The 17,144-nt window shown below is 36.2% G+C and overlaps 1 protein-coding gene across 3 annotated transcripts in view; it reads left to right on the top strand.

Moving 5' to 3' along the window:
- PRMT3 (protein arginine methyltransferase 3) overlaps window positions 1-17,144 on the top strand; it is a 140,955-nt gene that overhangs the window by 39,189 nt on the left and 84,622 nt on the right. For all 3 annotated transcript variants that reach the window (XM_059070158.2, XM_059070159.2, XM_059070161.2), the window contains exon 10: window positions 14,596-14,695. In XM_059070158.2, coding sequence (XP_058926141.1) covers window positions 14,596-14,695 — 100 coding nt within the window. The remainder of the gene's footprint in view (window positions 1-14,595; window positions 14,696-17,144) is intronic.

Here is a 17,144-nt window from a genome sequence, read left to right as displayed (position 1 = left end):
AAAGATGCAGTCTTTTATATTGCCTGTTTCTAGAATACTGTTAAAAATGAAACATTAAGAAAAGCCTAGATCTGTTGTCATATTTATGTAAATGTCCTTCTCTGGATTCTAGGATAGGAGCTTTATCTTCTTAATATTTTTGTCCCTATAACACCTGGCAAAGTGTCTTATACGTGGTGGATACTTAGTGAAAGGTTTTTGAGAAGAATAAAGTAACTTAATGAACTTAAAGATAGTGGTGGTTTATATAATATTTGGAACAAGATCACAAAATACACTAAGATAAATCCTTGAAGTAAGGGATGTTTCTTCATATTGTTTCTAAATATAATAGAAATAAAAGAAGAGCAAGTTAAAGCTGAAGGGAACTTTGAACGACTGATGAAGCTAAAATGGTAAAAAAAAAAAAAAAAAAAAAAGAAAGAAATTGCTGCTCAGGAGTCTTCTAATGAAGGTGATCAAGATGGCTTACATGGAAACTAAATTCAGTTTTTCTTGTGTCCCACCATCCCCTTAATTTTGTGTCAACTCAGTGGTCCTGTCTTGGGGATCCCATGACTACCCACTAGTTCAGTGGTTCACTGGAAGAAATCACATGACTCAGTATAAAGTTGTGTTCACAGCTAAGATTTATTACAGCAAAGGATATAGTCCAGGGACAGCAAGAAAAAGATATCCATAGGTAAGGAGGTCATGTACAGGCTTCCACAAAATCCTTTCTTCTCTGCAAGAGTCACACAAGATGTACTTTTCCTTCTAGCTGTGAACCTCAGAGACTCTTAAGAGATGTCTCTACCCAAGGAAGTTTGATTGAGTCTTAGAGTCTATAGTTCTCAAAGAGAACTGGTCATGTAGGCACATACCTGTTGTGTGACCAGCCATTGTACAAACCCATGTCAGATACCAGGTACATATCAGGAATCTTCATGTTTACTTTAAACATGCTGTCTTCCTGATTTGTCTTGGTCCACATCTTCACATGTATAGAATAGCATCACTAACCAGAAACTACATGAATGTTCATGAGTTTTGTTCTTAGGGTTTGATGAAGAATTACTGCCATGGTTACAGAGATAAGTAAGAACTGAGAGAACAGACCTGCATTAATTCTTCTCACAGGTCAAAATGGAAACCTGGGACTCACACTTGATGTTTCCTTCATCAGCAAACTTGCCGGAGATAGAGTCCTCTTGAAAAGCCTTACTGTTTCTCAAATCCATCCCTTGTCTACAGTTGATGTTTCTTTTATATTTATTTATTTATTTTTATTTATTTTTGGCTGCTTTGGGTCTTCGTTGCTGCATGCGGGCTTTCTCTAGTTGCAGCGAGCAGAAGCTACTCTTTGTTGCGGTGCGCGGGCTTCTCATTGCGGTGGCTTCTCTTGTTTTGGAGCATGGGCTCTAGGCGTGCAGGCTTCGGTAGTTGTGGCACGAGGGCTTGGTAGTTGTGGCTCACAGGCTCTAGAGCACAGGCTCAGTAGTTTTGGCGCACGGGCTTAGTTGCTCTGTGGCATGTGAGATCTTCCCGGACCAGGGCTCGAACCCATGTCCCCTGCATTGGCAGGCGAATTATTAACCACTGCGCCCACCAGCAAAGTCCCTCGTTTATGTTTCTTAAATCCGTGCCTTAATTCACATTCTTGTATTGCGTATATACTCACATGAATTAACACATCTGCACGTAAGTAGCTTGGTTATTTGTATTCAGTTATTTGGTTTTCTGTCATGTACTCCCTTAGTGCAGCCAGATTGATTTTCCTACCAATTCTCTTCACCTTTAAATAAATAAAGGAAGAAAGGGGTAAAAAGTTGTTTTTGTGTTGGGAAGACATGAGAGGATAAAGGAGAAACTAAAAATTACCTCTGATCCTGGTATGAGATCTCACTGTTAACATTTTGGTAAGGCTTTTTAAAGACTTAGGTTGCAGGAGATGAAAATACATGGAAATGTAAGCTTTACTAAAAATATCAGCTCCCTAAGGTTAGACAGGGATTTTTCTCTGTTTCATTCACGGATGTGCCCCAACCACCTGGGAGGGTACCAGACACACAGGTAGGTATTCAGTGTAAATACTTACTCAGTGAATGAATGAATGAATGAATGTATTTTCAAGACCCAGGACATCAAACATTCAAAGCCAGATAATCGTCAACACAAAAGACTGAAAACCTATTGTCTCTGCTTGAATCCAGGTTATTCTTTCTCCGTTTTTTTTCATTGTGTTAGAAGCTAAGCTATTGCTAATTTTAAATAATAAATGTCCTCAGTGTTAGTAATTCCACAGCTACACTCTTGTAAACACAAATGGTACATTTGGGAGGGAGCCAGCTCATGGAATAGCTTTGTTCTGATTGCAAGTCTGGCCCCTGAATTGAAATTATCTGCCTGGTAGTACTTGTTGTTTATGAGGTGTCCTTACATCTTTTCCCTATCTCAGATAGTTAAGGATTCTTGTTTTTTTACATTTATGAATGGAGGACTAGATTATTTCATAAAGGTAATTGGTATGGGTTTTCTCTCATCTCCCTGAGAAGAAGGGAGGGAGATCTGTTCTGGGCACCACTTTTCCTATGATTTTTTCAGTTCCTTTGTCACTTCCACTTTGTATACCTCTTGACATCGGGGATTTGTGTTGTGAAAAATGGCTCCCACCTCCACTACAGTCTTCTCTGATGTTTGCACTGAGCACTGGATCCTTCTTCACAAGTTTACCAAAATGATTTGAGTCTCCTTTTTTCCCCCACTAAATTTATCAGAATCTTTGGTGGTTTGATATCACCTTCTAAAATCTCCATGAGTTTATAAATTTATTACATTTTGTATTACTTTATTGTCATTTCAACATGCTTGGGGAACAAGAGAGAAATATGTATGCTTGGGTGCCATAGCTCACTGAAAGCAAAGTAATATTATACCTTGTATACTTTTATATCAGGGTATTCCCTCCCTGTCCCCCTGCCCCATATGCATTTTGAAAAAATAGTTGTTATCACCCATGTATTCTTCTAGGTAAACTTTATAATAATTTTGTCACCAGCTTTAAATGCCATTTAATTGATAAGGTGTTCGTTGTATGAACCCCTGTGGTACTTTATGCTGTTTGCACGTCTATCTCCCTGCTAGACCATTTCTTTCTTAGAACCTAGACTATGTCTTTTATCAAAATCACATTGGGCAGAGGTACATTACGGATTTGATCCTATATTTCTCATTCTAAAATTCCTGAAATGGCTCCTCGTTATCTCTAAATAAAATCTAGACTCCTTTGCATCCCCTCTAACTACTTCCCAACTTTGTCACTACATACTACCTCTTGTTGCTGTAATCATACTAAACTATTTATAGCTCTTCAAACTTGGAATTTTTCTTCCATACACACACACGCACACATACACATAACCACAGGCAGTTTGTGCACACAGAGATGAGGCATCCTCCTTTACCCCCATGCTCGCATACATCTTTGTGGATGCTCTGTTTTTTCCTGACTAAGCTCAAATGTCACTCACTTAGTTAAGGGCTTATTATATTAGCTCCTATGGACCCTGTGTTCTTCACTGCTCTGAATCCCTTAGACCATGTTCTTAAGTGCACAGACTATGTCTTTTATCTCTGTATGCCCAGTATCAGATAATTAATCATGATGATGTCCCTGTATCATGAGATAAAACTTAAATTGCTACTTTTAAGATAGGACATAATATAGGATAGTGATTGTTGTTCTAACAAAATGTTCACTTAGAAAAATAGATAATTCGTGTTTATTGGATTAGTTAAGAGACTTACTTAGCATACTCTTTTTATTATGGTGTTGTATTTCTATAGATTTAAATCTATGCTAGTTTTTGAGCAGGTGTTTCCAGAGATAGAATTCATTTTGAATGCTTTTGTGCTAACGTAAGGTTTAGTGATTGGACACTTGAGAAAAGAAAAATAAGTAAAATCTTTAGTTTCTTTCATGAATGGTAAATCAGGTGGTGATTAAGATGAGCAGTCTCATAAGGGGTTATCTATATGAATGATATCTGTGTTGTGATGTTTTAATACAGAATTACTGGGAATTATGGCCTTTGTCTTTTTTTCTGTATTCCTTGAAATCTTAATCTTTCCAGTTATATTTATATTTGAACAAGTAATTACTGAGGCAAATAGGATTATGACTTGTAGCAGGCAATAAACAGCCTGAGCAGATGGGCTTTTACAGGATACACCTTGATTCGCATGAGCATTCTGAAGATATTTCTACAGCAGTGGAACATTTTACTCTTCTTAGAAGATTGCTTTCTGTTTCCTTTGAAGTGTTTATAATTGTGAAAGCCCAATTAAATATTTCAGTAAATAGTAAGCAACTGCAGCAGTTTTTTCATAGAGAATTTTATTAAATACCTCTGAAAAAACTCAGAGGGGGTATAAACATCCTTTCATTTTTACCTTTGTGTGAGATATACATATTAAGTGCATAACACATTATATGTTCTAATATGCATATGTATGGACAAATAATAGGAAAGAGAACGTTTCCTGCACTTTAAAATTCCTCCCACCTCCATTTGCCCTTTTTCAGTCAGATGCTCTCCCTGCTTGATTGAGGTAAGTACCCTACTGACTTTGGTGGTAATCACTTCCTTTATATTGCTTTATATTTTAACCACTTAAATGGGCATAGTTTAGTTTACTCAGTTTTGACCTTTAGATAAATGAAATCATATATTATGCATTCTTTTTGTCTAGCTTGTTTTGCTCAACATTATTTTTAGTGTTCATTCATGTTTATTGTTACATAGAATGCCATTGATTAATATATCCCAATTTATCTTTTCTGTTCTTGATGGGAATTTTTGTGTTTTCCAGTTTAGGTCTGTTAAGAACGATTTTGTTATGAACTTTTTGTACATGTGCCTGGTACACACATCTGTGGGGTATATATTTACATATAAAAATTGCAGGCTTTAGGGTATTCATATCTTCAGATTTTCTCAATATTGCCAGGCTATTTTCCAGAGTGGTTATACCAATTTATACTTCTATCAATAGTATATAACAGTTCTGGTTGGTATTGCCTACCTTTAAGAATTTTTTCCAGTTAGTTGTATAGCAGTTTCTCATTGCAATTTAAATTTGCATTTCTGTGATTGTCAGTGAGGCTGAGCATCTTTTCATGTGATTATTGGAAATTTGGATTTCCTTTTCTGTGAAATATCTGTTTATGTCTTTTGTTCAGGTTTCCATTGAGTTGGGCCTTTCTATTATTTGCAGGCAATCTTTAAATTTTTTTTATTTGAGTTGTTTATAGGTTTTATGTAATGAAAAAGTTCTCATTCTTGCTTGCTGTTTCACTCTCTTCATAGTGTCTTTGATGTACTGAAATTCTCAATTTTCATGAGCATCATTCATGTTTATGGTTGCCGCTATATGTGAGTTGGGTAAGAAGTCTTATGGAGGTGTTTTCCTATATTCTCTTATAAATTTTATAGTTTTGTTTTTTACATTTAGGTTTGTAATTACCAGGCATTGTTTTTTGTATATGGTATGAGGTAGTGATCCAGCTTTTTATTATTACTATTATTATTATTATTTGTAATATGTTTAAATGACCAGTCTATATTATGTTAATATGTCCCAGTTATGTTAATATGTTAAATGTCCCAGTCTCACTTAGTGCAGAGACCATTCTTTCCTCTCTACTTTGCACTGTTATATTTGTTGGGAATCAAGCATCCATATATGAGGCCAGTATAACCTTTATACCAAAACTCTGCTAAGGCAGTAAAACAGAAAATTACAGGTCACTCATTTGTGAACATATGTGCAGACATCCTATTCAAAATATTAGAAAATTAATTGAGCAATATATTGGAAGGTAAAGTTTATCCCAGGAGTACAAGTTTGGTTAAATTTGAGAAAATCAACCAGAAAAATCTTTTGAGATATCTCGGGAGAAAAAGTCTGATAAAATTCCATATCCCTTCAATGTATCTATATATTAAAACTCTTAGCAAACTAGAACTAGAATGTTATATTGTAACACGGTACGGTGTACCTACAAAAACCAAAATTACATCCTAGAACTTGATGAAGCTTTGAAAGCATTCACTTTAAGTTCAGGAACAGGACAGGGATACTTACCATCACCTTTTCTATTCAGCACTGTAAAGGAGATCCTAGACAGTGGAGCAAGGCAATAAAAAGAAGGGTATAAGAATTGGAAATGAAGGAACAAGACTGTTCTTGTACCCTAGTAATAAGTTTGTGAATATTGATATCAGAAATAAGCTATAAATAAGTTATTAACAATAATAAAGTATCAAGGTGCTGAATACTTTAATTTTTTAATTTGATGTATAGTTGATTTACAATGTTGTGTTAGTTTCTGGTGTACAGCAAAGTGATTAAGTTATACATATATATTCTTTATAATATTCTTTTCTATTATCATTTATTAAAAGATACTGAATATAGTTCCATGTGCTATACAGTAGGACCTTGTTGTTTATCTGTGTTAATATATAGCAGTTTGTATCTGCTAATCCCAAACTCCTAATTTATCCCTGTCCTCTTCCCCTCTCTGCCTTTCCCCTTTGGTAACCATAAGTTTGTTCTCTATTTCTGTGCCTCTGTTTCTGTTTCGTATATAAGTTCGTTTTTATTAGTTTTTAGATTCCACATATGAATGATATCATACAGTATTTGTCTTTCTCTGACTTATTTCACTAAGCATAATATTCTCTAGGTCCATCCACATTGCTGCAGGTGGCAATATTTCGTTCTTTTTAATGGCCGAGTAGTATTCCATTGTGTGTGTCTGTGTGTGTGTGTGTGTGTGTGTGTGTGTGTCTGTGTCTGTGACTGTGTCTGTGTGTCTGTGTATCATATCTTCTTAATCCAGTCATCTGTTGCTGTGCACTTGGGTTGCTTCCATATCTTAGCTATTGTATATGGTGCTGCTATGAGCATTGTGGTGAATGTATCTTTTTGAATTAGTGTTTCTGTTTTTTCTGGATATATACCCAGGAATGGAATTGCTGGATCATGTGGTATTTCTGTTTTTAGTTTTTTAAGGAACCTGCATACTGTTTTCCATAGTACTTGCACCAATTTACATTCCCACTAGCAGTGTAGGAGAGTTCCCTTTTCTCCACATCCTCTGCAGCATTTATTATTTATAGACTTTTTAATGATGGCCATTCTGACTGGTGTAAGGTGGTACCTCATTGTAGTTTTGATTTGCATTTCTCTAATAACTAGTGATGTTGAGCATCTTTTTATGTGCCTATTGACCATCTGTATGTCTTCTTTGGAGAAATGTCTACTTAGGTGTTCTGCCCATTTTTTCATCGAGATGTTTGTTTTTTGGTTATTGAGTATTATGATGAGCTTTGTGTATATTTTGGAAATTAAGCCTTTGTCAGTTGCATCATTTGCAAATATTTTCTCCCAGTCTGTAGGTTGTCTTTTTGTTTTGTTTTGTTTATGGCTTCCTTTGATGTACAAAGTTTGATTAGGTCCCATTTGTTTATTTTTGCTTTAATTTTTATTGCCTTGGGAGACTGAGCTAAGAAAATATTGTTATGATTTATGTCAGAGACTGTTTTGCCTATGTTTTCTTCTAGGAGTTTTATGGTGTCATGTCTTATATTTGAGTCTTTAAGCCATTTTGAGTTTATTTTTGTGTATGGTTGAGGGGTTTACATGCAGCTGTCCAGCTTTCCCAACACCACTTGCAGAAGAGACTGTCTTTTCTCTACTGTATATTCTTGCCTCCTAGGTCGAAGATTAATTGACTGTAGGTGGTAGGTTTATTTACGGGCTCTCTTTTCTGTTCCATTGATCCATATGTCTGTTTTTGTGCCAATACCATGCTCTTTTGATTACTGTAGCTTTATAGTATTGTCTGAACTTTGGGAGGGTCATGCTTTCAGCTTAGTTCTTTTTCCTCAGGATTGCTTTGGCAATTTTGGGTCTTTTGGGGTTCCATATAAATTTTAGGATTACTCTAGTTCTGTGGAAAATGTCATAGCTAATTTGATAGGGATCACATTCAATCTGCAGCTTGCTTTGGGTAGTATGGCCATTTTAACAATATTAATTCTTCCAGTCCAGGAACATGGGATATCTATCTGTTTCTTTAAATCATCTTCAGTTTCCTTTACCAGTGTTTTATAGTTCTCAGTGTATAAGTCTTTCACCTCCTTGGTCAGGTTTATTCCTAAGTATTTTTTTTAATGCAGTTTTAAAAGGGATTTTTTTTTTTACTTTCCTTTCTGATATTTCATTTTTAGTGTAAAGAAATGCAACAGATTTCTGTATGTTAATCTTGTATCCTGCTACCTTGCTGAATTTGTTTATGAGTTCTAGTAGTTTTTGTGTGGAGGCTTTAGGATTTTCTATATAAAGTATCATGTCATCTGCATGTAACGACAGTTTTATCTCTTCCCTTCCAATTTGGATACCTTTTATTTCTTTTTCTTGTTTGATTGCTGTGGCTAGGACTTCCAATACTATGTTGAATAGAAGCGGTGAGAGTGGTCATTCTTGTCTTCTTCCTGAATTTAGTGGGAAGGCTTTCAGCTTTTCACCATTTGGTTTGTTGAACATTTTTGCATGTATATTCATCAGAGATATTGGCCTCTACTATATATGTGTGTGTGTGTATTTTCTTTTGTTTTTTGTAGTGTCTTCGTCTGGTTTTGGTGTCAGTGTGATGATGGTGGCTTCATAGAATGACTTTGGAAGTGTTCCCTCCTCTTCAGTCTTTTGGAATAGTTTGAGAAGGATCAGTATAAGTTCTTCTTTGTATGTTTGGTGAAGTTCCTCAGTGAAGCCATGTGGTCCTGGACTTCTGTTTGCAGGGAGTTTTTTTTTTATTACAGATTCTATTTCATTTCTAGTGATTGTTCTGTTCAAATTATCTGTTTCTTCTTGATTCAGTTTTGGTGGGCTGTATGTTTCTAGAAATGTGTCCATTTCTTCTAAGTTGTCCAATTTATTGGCATATAATTGTTCATAGTACTGAATACATAATTTTTAATATATAAAAATCAATTGTATTTCTGTAAAGAACATGAAACAGACATTGAAATTTAAAGTACATCAAAGTGTATTGTTAATGTTTCTAATCTCCTTCCAGACAATGCAGGGACGTTAAGTACTTTTAATGGAAAATTCATCCAGTGGATGAATGTCCTCCATTAGATGCTGTGCATGAACTACCAGTCAGCTGTTTTAACAACTTCTTCCGCATTTTGCCCTCTGACATTGGTCATTATTTTCTTGCCATGTATTTCTCTGGTATCTTTAATCTTACAACATTCTCTACAATGATTTCTGCAAAGAAAAAACCTGTGAAGACCCTAATGACTACCAGGATTTGAACCATTCTCTACAAAGCTTATTAATAACTCAGTAGAAATGTTATCTAATTTCTCTTTTTCACATCATATTTCGAAAGCTATCTAAACTCCCCTCTCAGTGAGCTGGTTTTTGTTTCCTCCCTGTCTTTTCTCCTGTTGATGCCCCCATTCTTTTGTATGTCAAAAACATCATGCAGTCCTGTTCTTGGTAACTGAACAAAGTAATCAGATACTGCCTCCTGAATATTCTCTTTACTTCCCAATAACAAGATTACATAAAGTGCTCAAGAAGGAGGAGTTGCTGACTTCCACATCTGTTCTTATCTTTGCCAATAGCATTAAATTATATTGTTATCATAAAGCCAGGCTAAGTTGACTTGCATGCATAACATGCCTACTGTTTTAGAGAACTGTTCTTCTTGAGGGTTGGGGTGATGACAGGGGATTACCTCTCTTGGGATAGATAAACTGCAGCCCTGCTCTTACTCACTGTAGTAGTTTAGTTGTTGTATCACCTGGAAGCATCTGTTCACAGACTCTTAGGGATCTGTCATCGGCCCAAGTAATCCTTTCTACTCAGTTGTATGTAAAATAAGTGATAGCATCCTCCTGATTGTTTATCCATGCCAGTAATGATTTCACCAGCTTTTTCTGGGTTGTCTCTCAAAAATGTCCTATCTCTTTCACAAGATATTCTCAGCACTCAGGAGTCCTCTGACCGTGTCCTCCTCCATTTGTATTGTCTTTGGGGTAACCCCAAGCTTTAAGTTCATTACTTTCTTAGTGGATACTTCATCTTCCCAGGCAGCCATATAAGCATAAGAAGGCCTTCCAGTGAGAGGAAAAACTGTTCTTCTGGTCCTTTCTCTTGCCATCATCTCTTCTCTGAAAAGACAGGCATTTTTTCAGAAATGCTAGTAACAGCCAGATAGTGTAATTTTTTACTATCTTCCTCTCTGCCTGCTGCTGCCTATCAGGCCAGTAGCTACTTTCTCTGAATCTCACTTTTGCCACTTCATACCAAGGATGAGTAGGCAACCATCCCAGGATTAGAGCCTCCTCTTATTTTTCAGTCTCCTCCTTTTTCTGGCTAAAAAGTGCCTCAGCCTTTTTGATTCATGGATCTGTGTGAGAGTCCTTCTCACAGCACTACTCTGAGATAAAATATTTTCAAATCAGACAAACAGAAACCTAATTACCCAGGATTACCCAGAGAGATTATCCAGTATTAAGTTTTATTAATAATTTCAGGACTTCCCTGGTGGCGCAGTGGTTGAGAGTCCGCACGAGTTCGTGCCCTGGTCTGGGAGGATCCCACATGCTGCAGAGCGGCTGGGCCCGTGAGCCATGGCTGCTGAGCCTGCGCATCCGGAGCCTGTGCTCCGCAACGGGAGAGGCCGCAACGGTGAGAGGCCCGCGTACCGCAAAAAAAAAAAATAAATTAAAAAAATAATAATAATAATAATTTCAATGATACAGGCAATCAAGATACTCAGAGAAAGCAGGGAGCAGTCTGGTACATAGAGCAGGACTCCTTACTGTGGAAGTTGTTAACCTATGCACCTTACTTAGAGGCCTGTCTACTCTAGGCCAGAGTGTGCATGTCTAATACAGGGAAGGGAAAAATAAAGAAGTAGCTTTTCATGTCCCAGACTTCTCCCTGATTAGTCTGGACCTCTTAATTGCCCGTATTTTTTTTTTTTTTTTTTTTTTGGTATGCGGGCCTCTCACTGTTGTGGCCTCTCCCGTTGCGGAGGGTAGGCTCCGGACGCGCAGGCTCAGTGGCCATGGCTCACGGGCCCAGCCGCTCTGTGGCATGCGGGATCCTCCCGGACCGGGGCACGAACCCGTGTTCCCTGCATCGGCAGGCGGACTCTCAACCACTGCGCCACCAGGGAGGCCCAATTGCCCATATTTTTGAAATTATTTGTGAAGCCTGACATTGGGTAAAATCTCTGGCTTATGTGAGTCAGATTTGACAGTCTGATCTTTTGTATTCACTCACCCAGATCTGTCCATTCTCTTTTCTCATTACTTCCTATTGGGACATAGAAATGCTGTTTTGTTTACATGTTGTCTGAGAGCTGATCCTAAAATTCATATGGAAAACACAAATGACCTAGAATATCCCAAAGAATTTTAAAAGAAGAATACAGTTAAAGGACATACACTGTCAGACTTCATGACTTGATTTAAAGCTATAAAAATAAAGAAACTGTTGTATTAGCATAAGGATATGCATCTAAATCTTGGGGCAGAATTGGAAGTTCAGAAATAAGCTTACAAATTACGTTTAATTGATTTTTGACAAAGATTGTGAAGTCATTCTATGGGTTGGTAATACTTTTTCTTCAACAAAGTTGAAACTATCACTTGTGATAGTTTTTCCGGCAAAGTTTTTTCATTATATATAAAAAAAATGATCATGATGCTATATTGGAAAAAATAACTCAAAACAGAAACTAAAAAAAATTTAGAAGAAAACATAGGTGAAAATATTTGATGTAGGCAAAGATTTCTTAAATATGTTACCAAAAGCATGAACCACAAAAGAAAAATATGATAAATTGGTTTTTATCAAAATTAAAAACTTTAGCTCTTCAAAACATATCATTAAAAAAATGAAAAACCCACAGGATGGAAGAAAATATTCACTATACTTAAATCCGTCAGGGTTTTTATTCAGAAGATGTAAAGAACTCTTAAAATTCAATAATAAGAATACAACTGAGCCAGGTTTTTAAATGGGCAAAAAATTTGAACAAAAGATGATAGGGGAATATGGCCAGTAAGCATATGAAAAAAATACTTGGTCATTAGGAAAATGCAACTTTTAACCATGATGAGATCTTAACACACAGTTAAAATTTAAAAGATCAGCAATACTAAGATGACTAGGTTGTAAAGCTATAGAGAAAACCATAATTCAAAAAGACACATACACCCCAGTGTTCATTGCAGCACTATTTACAATAGCCAGAGCATGGAAGCAACCTAAATGCCCATCAACAGACAAATGGATAAAGAAGATGTGGTACCTATGTACAGTGGAATATTACTCAGCCATAAAAAGGAACGAAATTGGGTCATTTGTAGAGACGTGGATGGATCTAGAGACTGTCATACAGAGTGAAGTAAGTCAGAAAGAGAAAAACAAATATTATATATTAACGCATATATGTGGAACCTTGAAAAATGGTACAGATGAACCTGTTTGCAGGGCAGAAATGGAGACACAGATGTAGAGAACAAATGTATGGACACCAAGGGGGGAAAGCAAAGCAGCAGGGGGGTGTGGGGGTGTGCTGAATTGGGTGATTGGGATTGACATGTACACACTGATGTGTATAAAATTGATGACTAATAAGAACCTACTGTATAAAAAATAAATAAAATAAAATTCAAAAATTTTAAAAATAAGTAGGAATGCTCATATATTGCTTGTGGGAATGTAAAATTGTATGTGAACTTTGTAAAACAAAATCACAGTTTCTTAAAAAGTTGTATCACTTCCATTTAACAGAGCAGTTCTTGTACATAAATGTTAATGGCTTTATTCATTATAGTACAAAGCTGGGATAATCTAGAATTCCATCCCCAGGTGTGTGGGTGAACAAAAGTGTTTTATTCATACAGTGGAATACTACTCAACAATACCTAGGAATGGAACTACTGATATACAGAAACATATGCATGAATCTAAAAAGTATGCTTTTTGAAAGAAACCAGACATAAAGGGGTACATACAGTATGATTCCATTTATATAAAACTCTACAAAATGCAAACTTTTTTTAAAAAATTAATTAATTTATTTATTTATTTATGGCTGCATTGGGTCTTCATTGCATTGTGCGGGCTTTCTCTAGTTGGCGGCGAGCGGGGGCTACTCTTCGTTGTGGTGCATGGGCTTCTTACTGAGGCAGCTTCTCTTGTTGTGGAGCACTGGCTCTAGGCACGCAGGCTTCAGTAGTTGTGGCTTGCAGGCTCTAGAGCTCAGTTTCAGTAGTTGTGGTACACAGGCTTAGTTGCTCCGTGGCATGTGGGATCTTCCCAGACCAGGGCTCAAAACCATGTCCCCTGCATTGGCAGGCAGATTCTTAACCACTGCGCCACCAGGGAAGTCCCCAAAATACAAATTTTAATATGTAGTAAAAGAAAGAAATCAGTGGTTGCCTGGGGATGGGAGGATTTTCTGGAAGGAGCACTAATGAATCTTTGTAAGAAAATAGAAATGTTTATATATTGATAGTGATGGTGGTGGTCACCCAAGTATATCTGTTTTTTTTTTTAAATTCAACAAAATTTACCCTTAAAATGCATTTAATCTTATGTATATAATACCTCAATGAAGTCTGGGGGGAAAAATCCTTCCTTTGTTAGCAGAAGAAATCCTTTATAATTCAGATGTATATCCTTTGAAGGTTGTGAATTTATTTAATTAGATACAAGCTTAGTAGCTTGCTTTTTAGCTTTTTGGAATTATCTCTTTAACTATGTTGTTTATTTGAAATTGCAAAAGGCAGGGGTGAAAAATATGTGCTAATCTTGTGATCAAGCATGTAAAAATATCTAATGAATGGTATTGGAGAAGGTTAAATTATTTATGATGGGAGGAGAATTTCAAGTTTTACACAGCATACAGTATTTTGTTATTCATGATAATACTTTACCATTATATAGTGCTTGAGGATGTGTACATAGCTTTCACAAATATTTCATCCTCATAATAGACTGAAGTAGTTAGGGAAGATATCATCTTTCTGTTTTACACATGAACACACAGGCTCAGTGAGATTGTTACATAATTCGGTGAAGACCGCTTAGCTGACAAGTGCTAGAGGAGCTGGAAATCAGTGTAAGAGCTTCTGGCCCTGTCTCTCCCCTGTGACACACTACTTCCCTTTAAAATATACTTTTGTTGTCAGGTCTGTCTCCACCTCTCCCTTAAAAATAAAAAGACCCATTAACTTTATTGACATGTATTTTTAATAGGATTTGGGTTTCTTTTCATGCTGTAGTTTTAAATGCCGGTTTAGTTGTATTATTGTATTAACCAGAAACATTCTGGGGGGTTCATGATGTGACCAAAAAGCAATTACAGTGCCCTGAGAATAAGTAAACTTTGAAAAAACATACCTTTGGGTTCCATAAACTAAAATGAACGGTTGCCAAGAAATTATGTAATTTGACTAGTTTTCAGAATCTGTTTAACATACTAATTTAATTCATTATGACAATTTTCAGACTAAATAAACTTGAAGATACTATTATGCTAATTAAAGGAAAAATCGAAGAAGTTCGTCTTCCTGTAGAAAAAGTGGATGTTATTATATCTGAGTGGATGGTAAGTGTTTGCAGAGAAAACTACTTTTATTAATTTTTTTAAAAGGCAATGAATAAAGTAGCAGGTGTTCTGCATTTAATTATATTTGATAAATGGCAGAATGGTAGCATTATTTTAAAAACAGCTACAGTCTTTTTATGGTAGTTTATTCTGAAATGGCACTTATTTACTGGCCATTTATAATTTTTTAAAGAAGAGAGTAAATTAGCCTTTTTGCTTTTAAAGTCATAATAAAGAATTATTATTTTTCTACTTTCTAGATTTGTAGAGACCTAAATATGTTTTCCTAAAAGCCTACAAGGACTAGTTAAGGATTTCCTAAGACTGTTTATGTCAAAATAATGTGATGTTGCCAGTTGTTGTCATACTTAATATCCTATCTTTCTGATCTGTTAGGTCATGTAATCAGTGTCCTTTATCACATAAAATAGAATTTATTGGCATTATTAAGATAATAAAATTAAGGTACAATATATAGTTTTATAATTTGCTTTTGAAACCACAAATCAAGACTAGAGTATTTATTTTAGAGTCTGTAAAGTAAAACTAATGGTATTGTCAACTGATTTAACTCACTGATATGCCACTTCCATTAAGACAAGTATATATTATTTCCAGATATACGAAGATTTTTTTTAACCATTTGGAAGTTGTTAAGTTTTTTTTTTTTTAAAAAGTATTTGATAACATGTATTTTCATTAAATGAATTTATCAAAACTTCTTGAAAAGAATGAGTTTTGCTTTACAATTTTCTATAAATTTTGAATAAACATAGAAAATAATAATTCTAGCAAAACTGCACTGATTTCAGGGAGCTTTGGAAATGTTTAGTTTTAGTTTTTGTTTTTTTTGTGGTACGCGGGCCTCTCACTGTTGTGGCCTCACCCCTTGCGGAGCACAGGCTCTGGATGCGCAGGCTCAGCGGCCATGGCTTACGGGCCTAGCCTCTCCGCGGCACGTGGGATCTTCCCGGACCGGGGCACGAACCCGTGTCCCCTGCATCGGCAGGCGGACTCTCAACCACTGCGCCACCAGGGAAGCCCCTGGAAATGTTCAGTTTTAATGTAGTGGTTTTAATTTAGAGCCAGTGACTGTCCCTGTTGTTGGCAGTTAACTCTTTTTCATGTGAAACAGTGTGTTGATTTTTTTCATGCTAGGCTTGGCTTTTAACAATTCTTGATCACAATATCATTATTCTTTTTGTACCAAATAATTTGTATCAGCACCCTGATTTCCCTTATGAATTGAGTGAGAAGGAATGAATTTAGTTAGTATAATTAAAAATTCAACATCTTTTTAAAGAGTACAAAAAGGTGTTTTGGAGAAAGTACATTTGAGGCATCTGCTTGGCAACAAAACTTTAAGTAGTTTATACTAAATATTGGCTGACATAATCCTCATTTCTCTAGGGACCATTTTATTTTTCTTGGAAAACGCATCTTTAAAATTACCCCAAATTACACTAGAAGCAAACTAAAAGATAGACTTCACTAAACTTCCTGTCACCTCAGTTAACTAGCTGGGTAGTTTTCATTTCAGAACTTGAAATGTGGTCTAGAAATATTAATATGCAATTGAAATCTTAGAGCCAGTTGGTATAATAATAAATGATAACTTAGCAAGGTTGAGTGAATTTATGAGATTGTTAAAATTATGATGTGAACTTTACTGGAAGGTATGCTGGTCTTGGGCTTATTTTGCCCTCAGATCCATTTGACACCCTTCTTCTTTCTTCTGTCTGATGGAGAAGGGCTACCGCTGCAGGTGGTTTTTCCTAGGCTCCTGTGGCAGGTGACTTCTATTGGGTTTGGGGAATCTAATGGGAAACACTAAAGGGAGATTTATGGAAGGGAGAAGACAGGGCATTTCTCTACTTCTCCTTTGTCTCTAGTGGTTTTGTTGACAGAAGCTGTTTCTTTTGTGGTTCCAATTCCCACTTGTCATAATTCCAGCATCCACTGTGCGACTCTAGCCCTGGGCTCTTGTAGCAGTGCTTTTTCATTTTGTTTCTCTCACTCTTGTAGTTAGACTCTAATTGATGTAAAGGACACCTTTCATTTTGGAGGATTAGTCAGGCATGATCTCTGCCTTTATCGGGAAGGCAGTGTCACACAAACAATACTGAGTCACTGGAACCTGAGATGAAAGGGGTCAGTTGTTTGGAACCAAGGTGCTTTCATAATCCCTTCAGTAAGGGAAACTAATATGTGTGTCCAGGAAGTGGTAACTAAGAACTTTCTTTCTTCCTCTTCACAAAGGTATAACTTAAGAGTTTGCATTATCTTACTATCTGCCTTTCCTTGTAAACATCAGTGAGGTTGGAGTCTAGCAGACTGTATTAAACGTGTTAGGTGGAGCATTAGACACTGTAATTTATGGCAGTTACTGAGTTGTGGCTTGGCAGTATCATTTATAGTATCTTCTATAAGTAAGTCCCCTCCTAACTTT

The sequence above is a fragment of the Kogia breviceps genome, chromosome 7, assembly GCF_026419965.1.
Source record: "Kogia breviceps isolate mKogBre1 chromosome 7, mKogBre1 haplotype 1, whole genome shotgun sequence".
Classification (NCBI taxonomy): domain Eukaryota; kingdom Metazoa; phylum Chordata; class Mammalia; order Artiodactyla; family Physeteridae; genus Kogia; species Kogia breviceps.
This window is presented reverse-complemented; position numbering and strand designations above follow the sequence as displayed.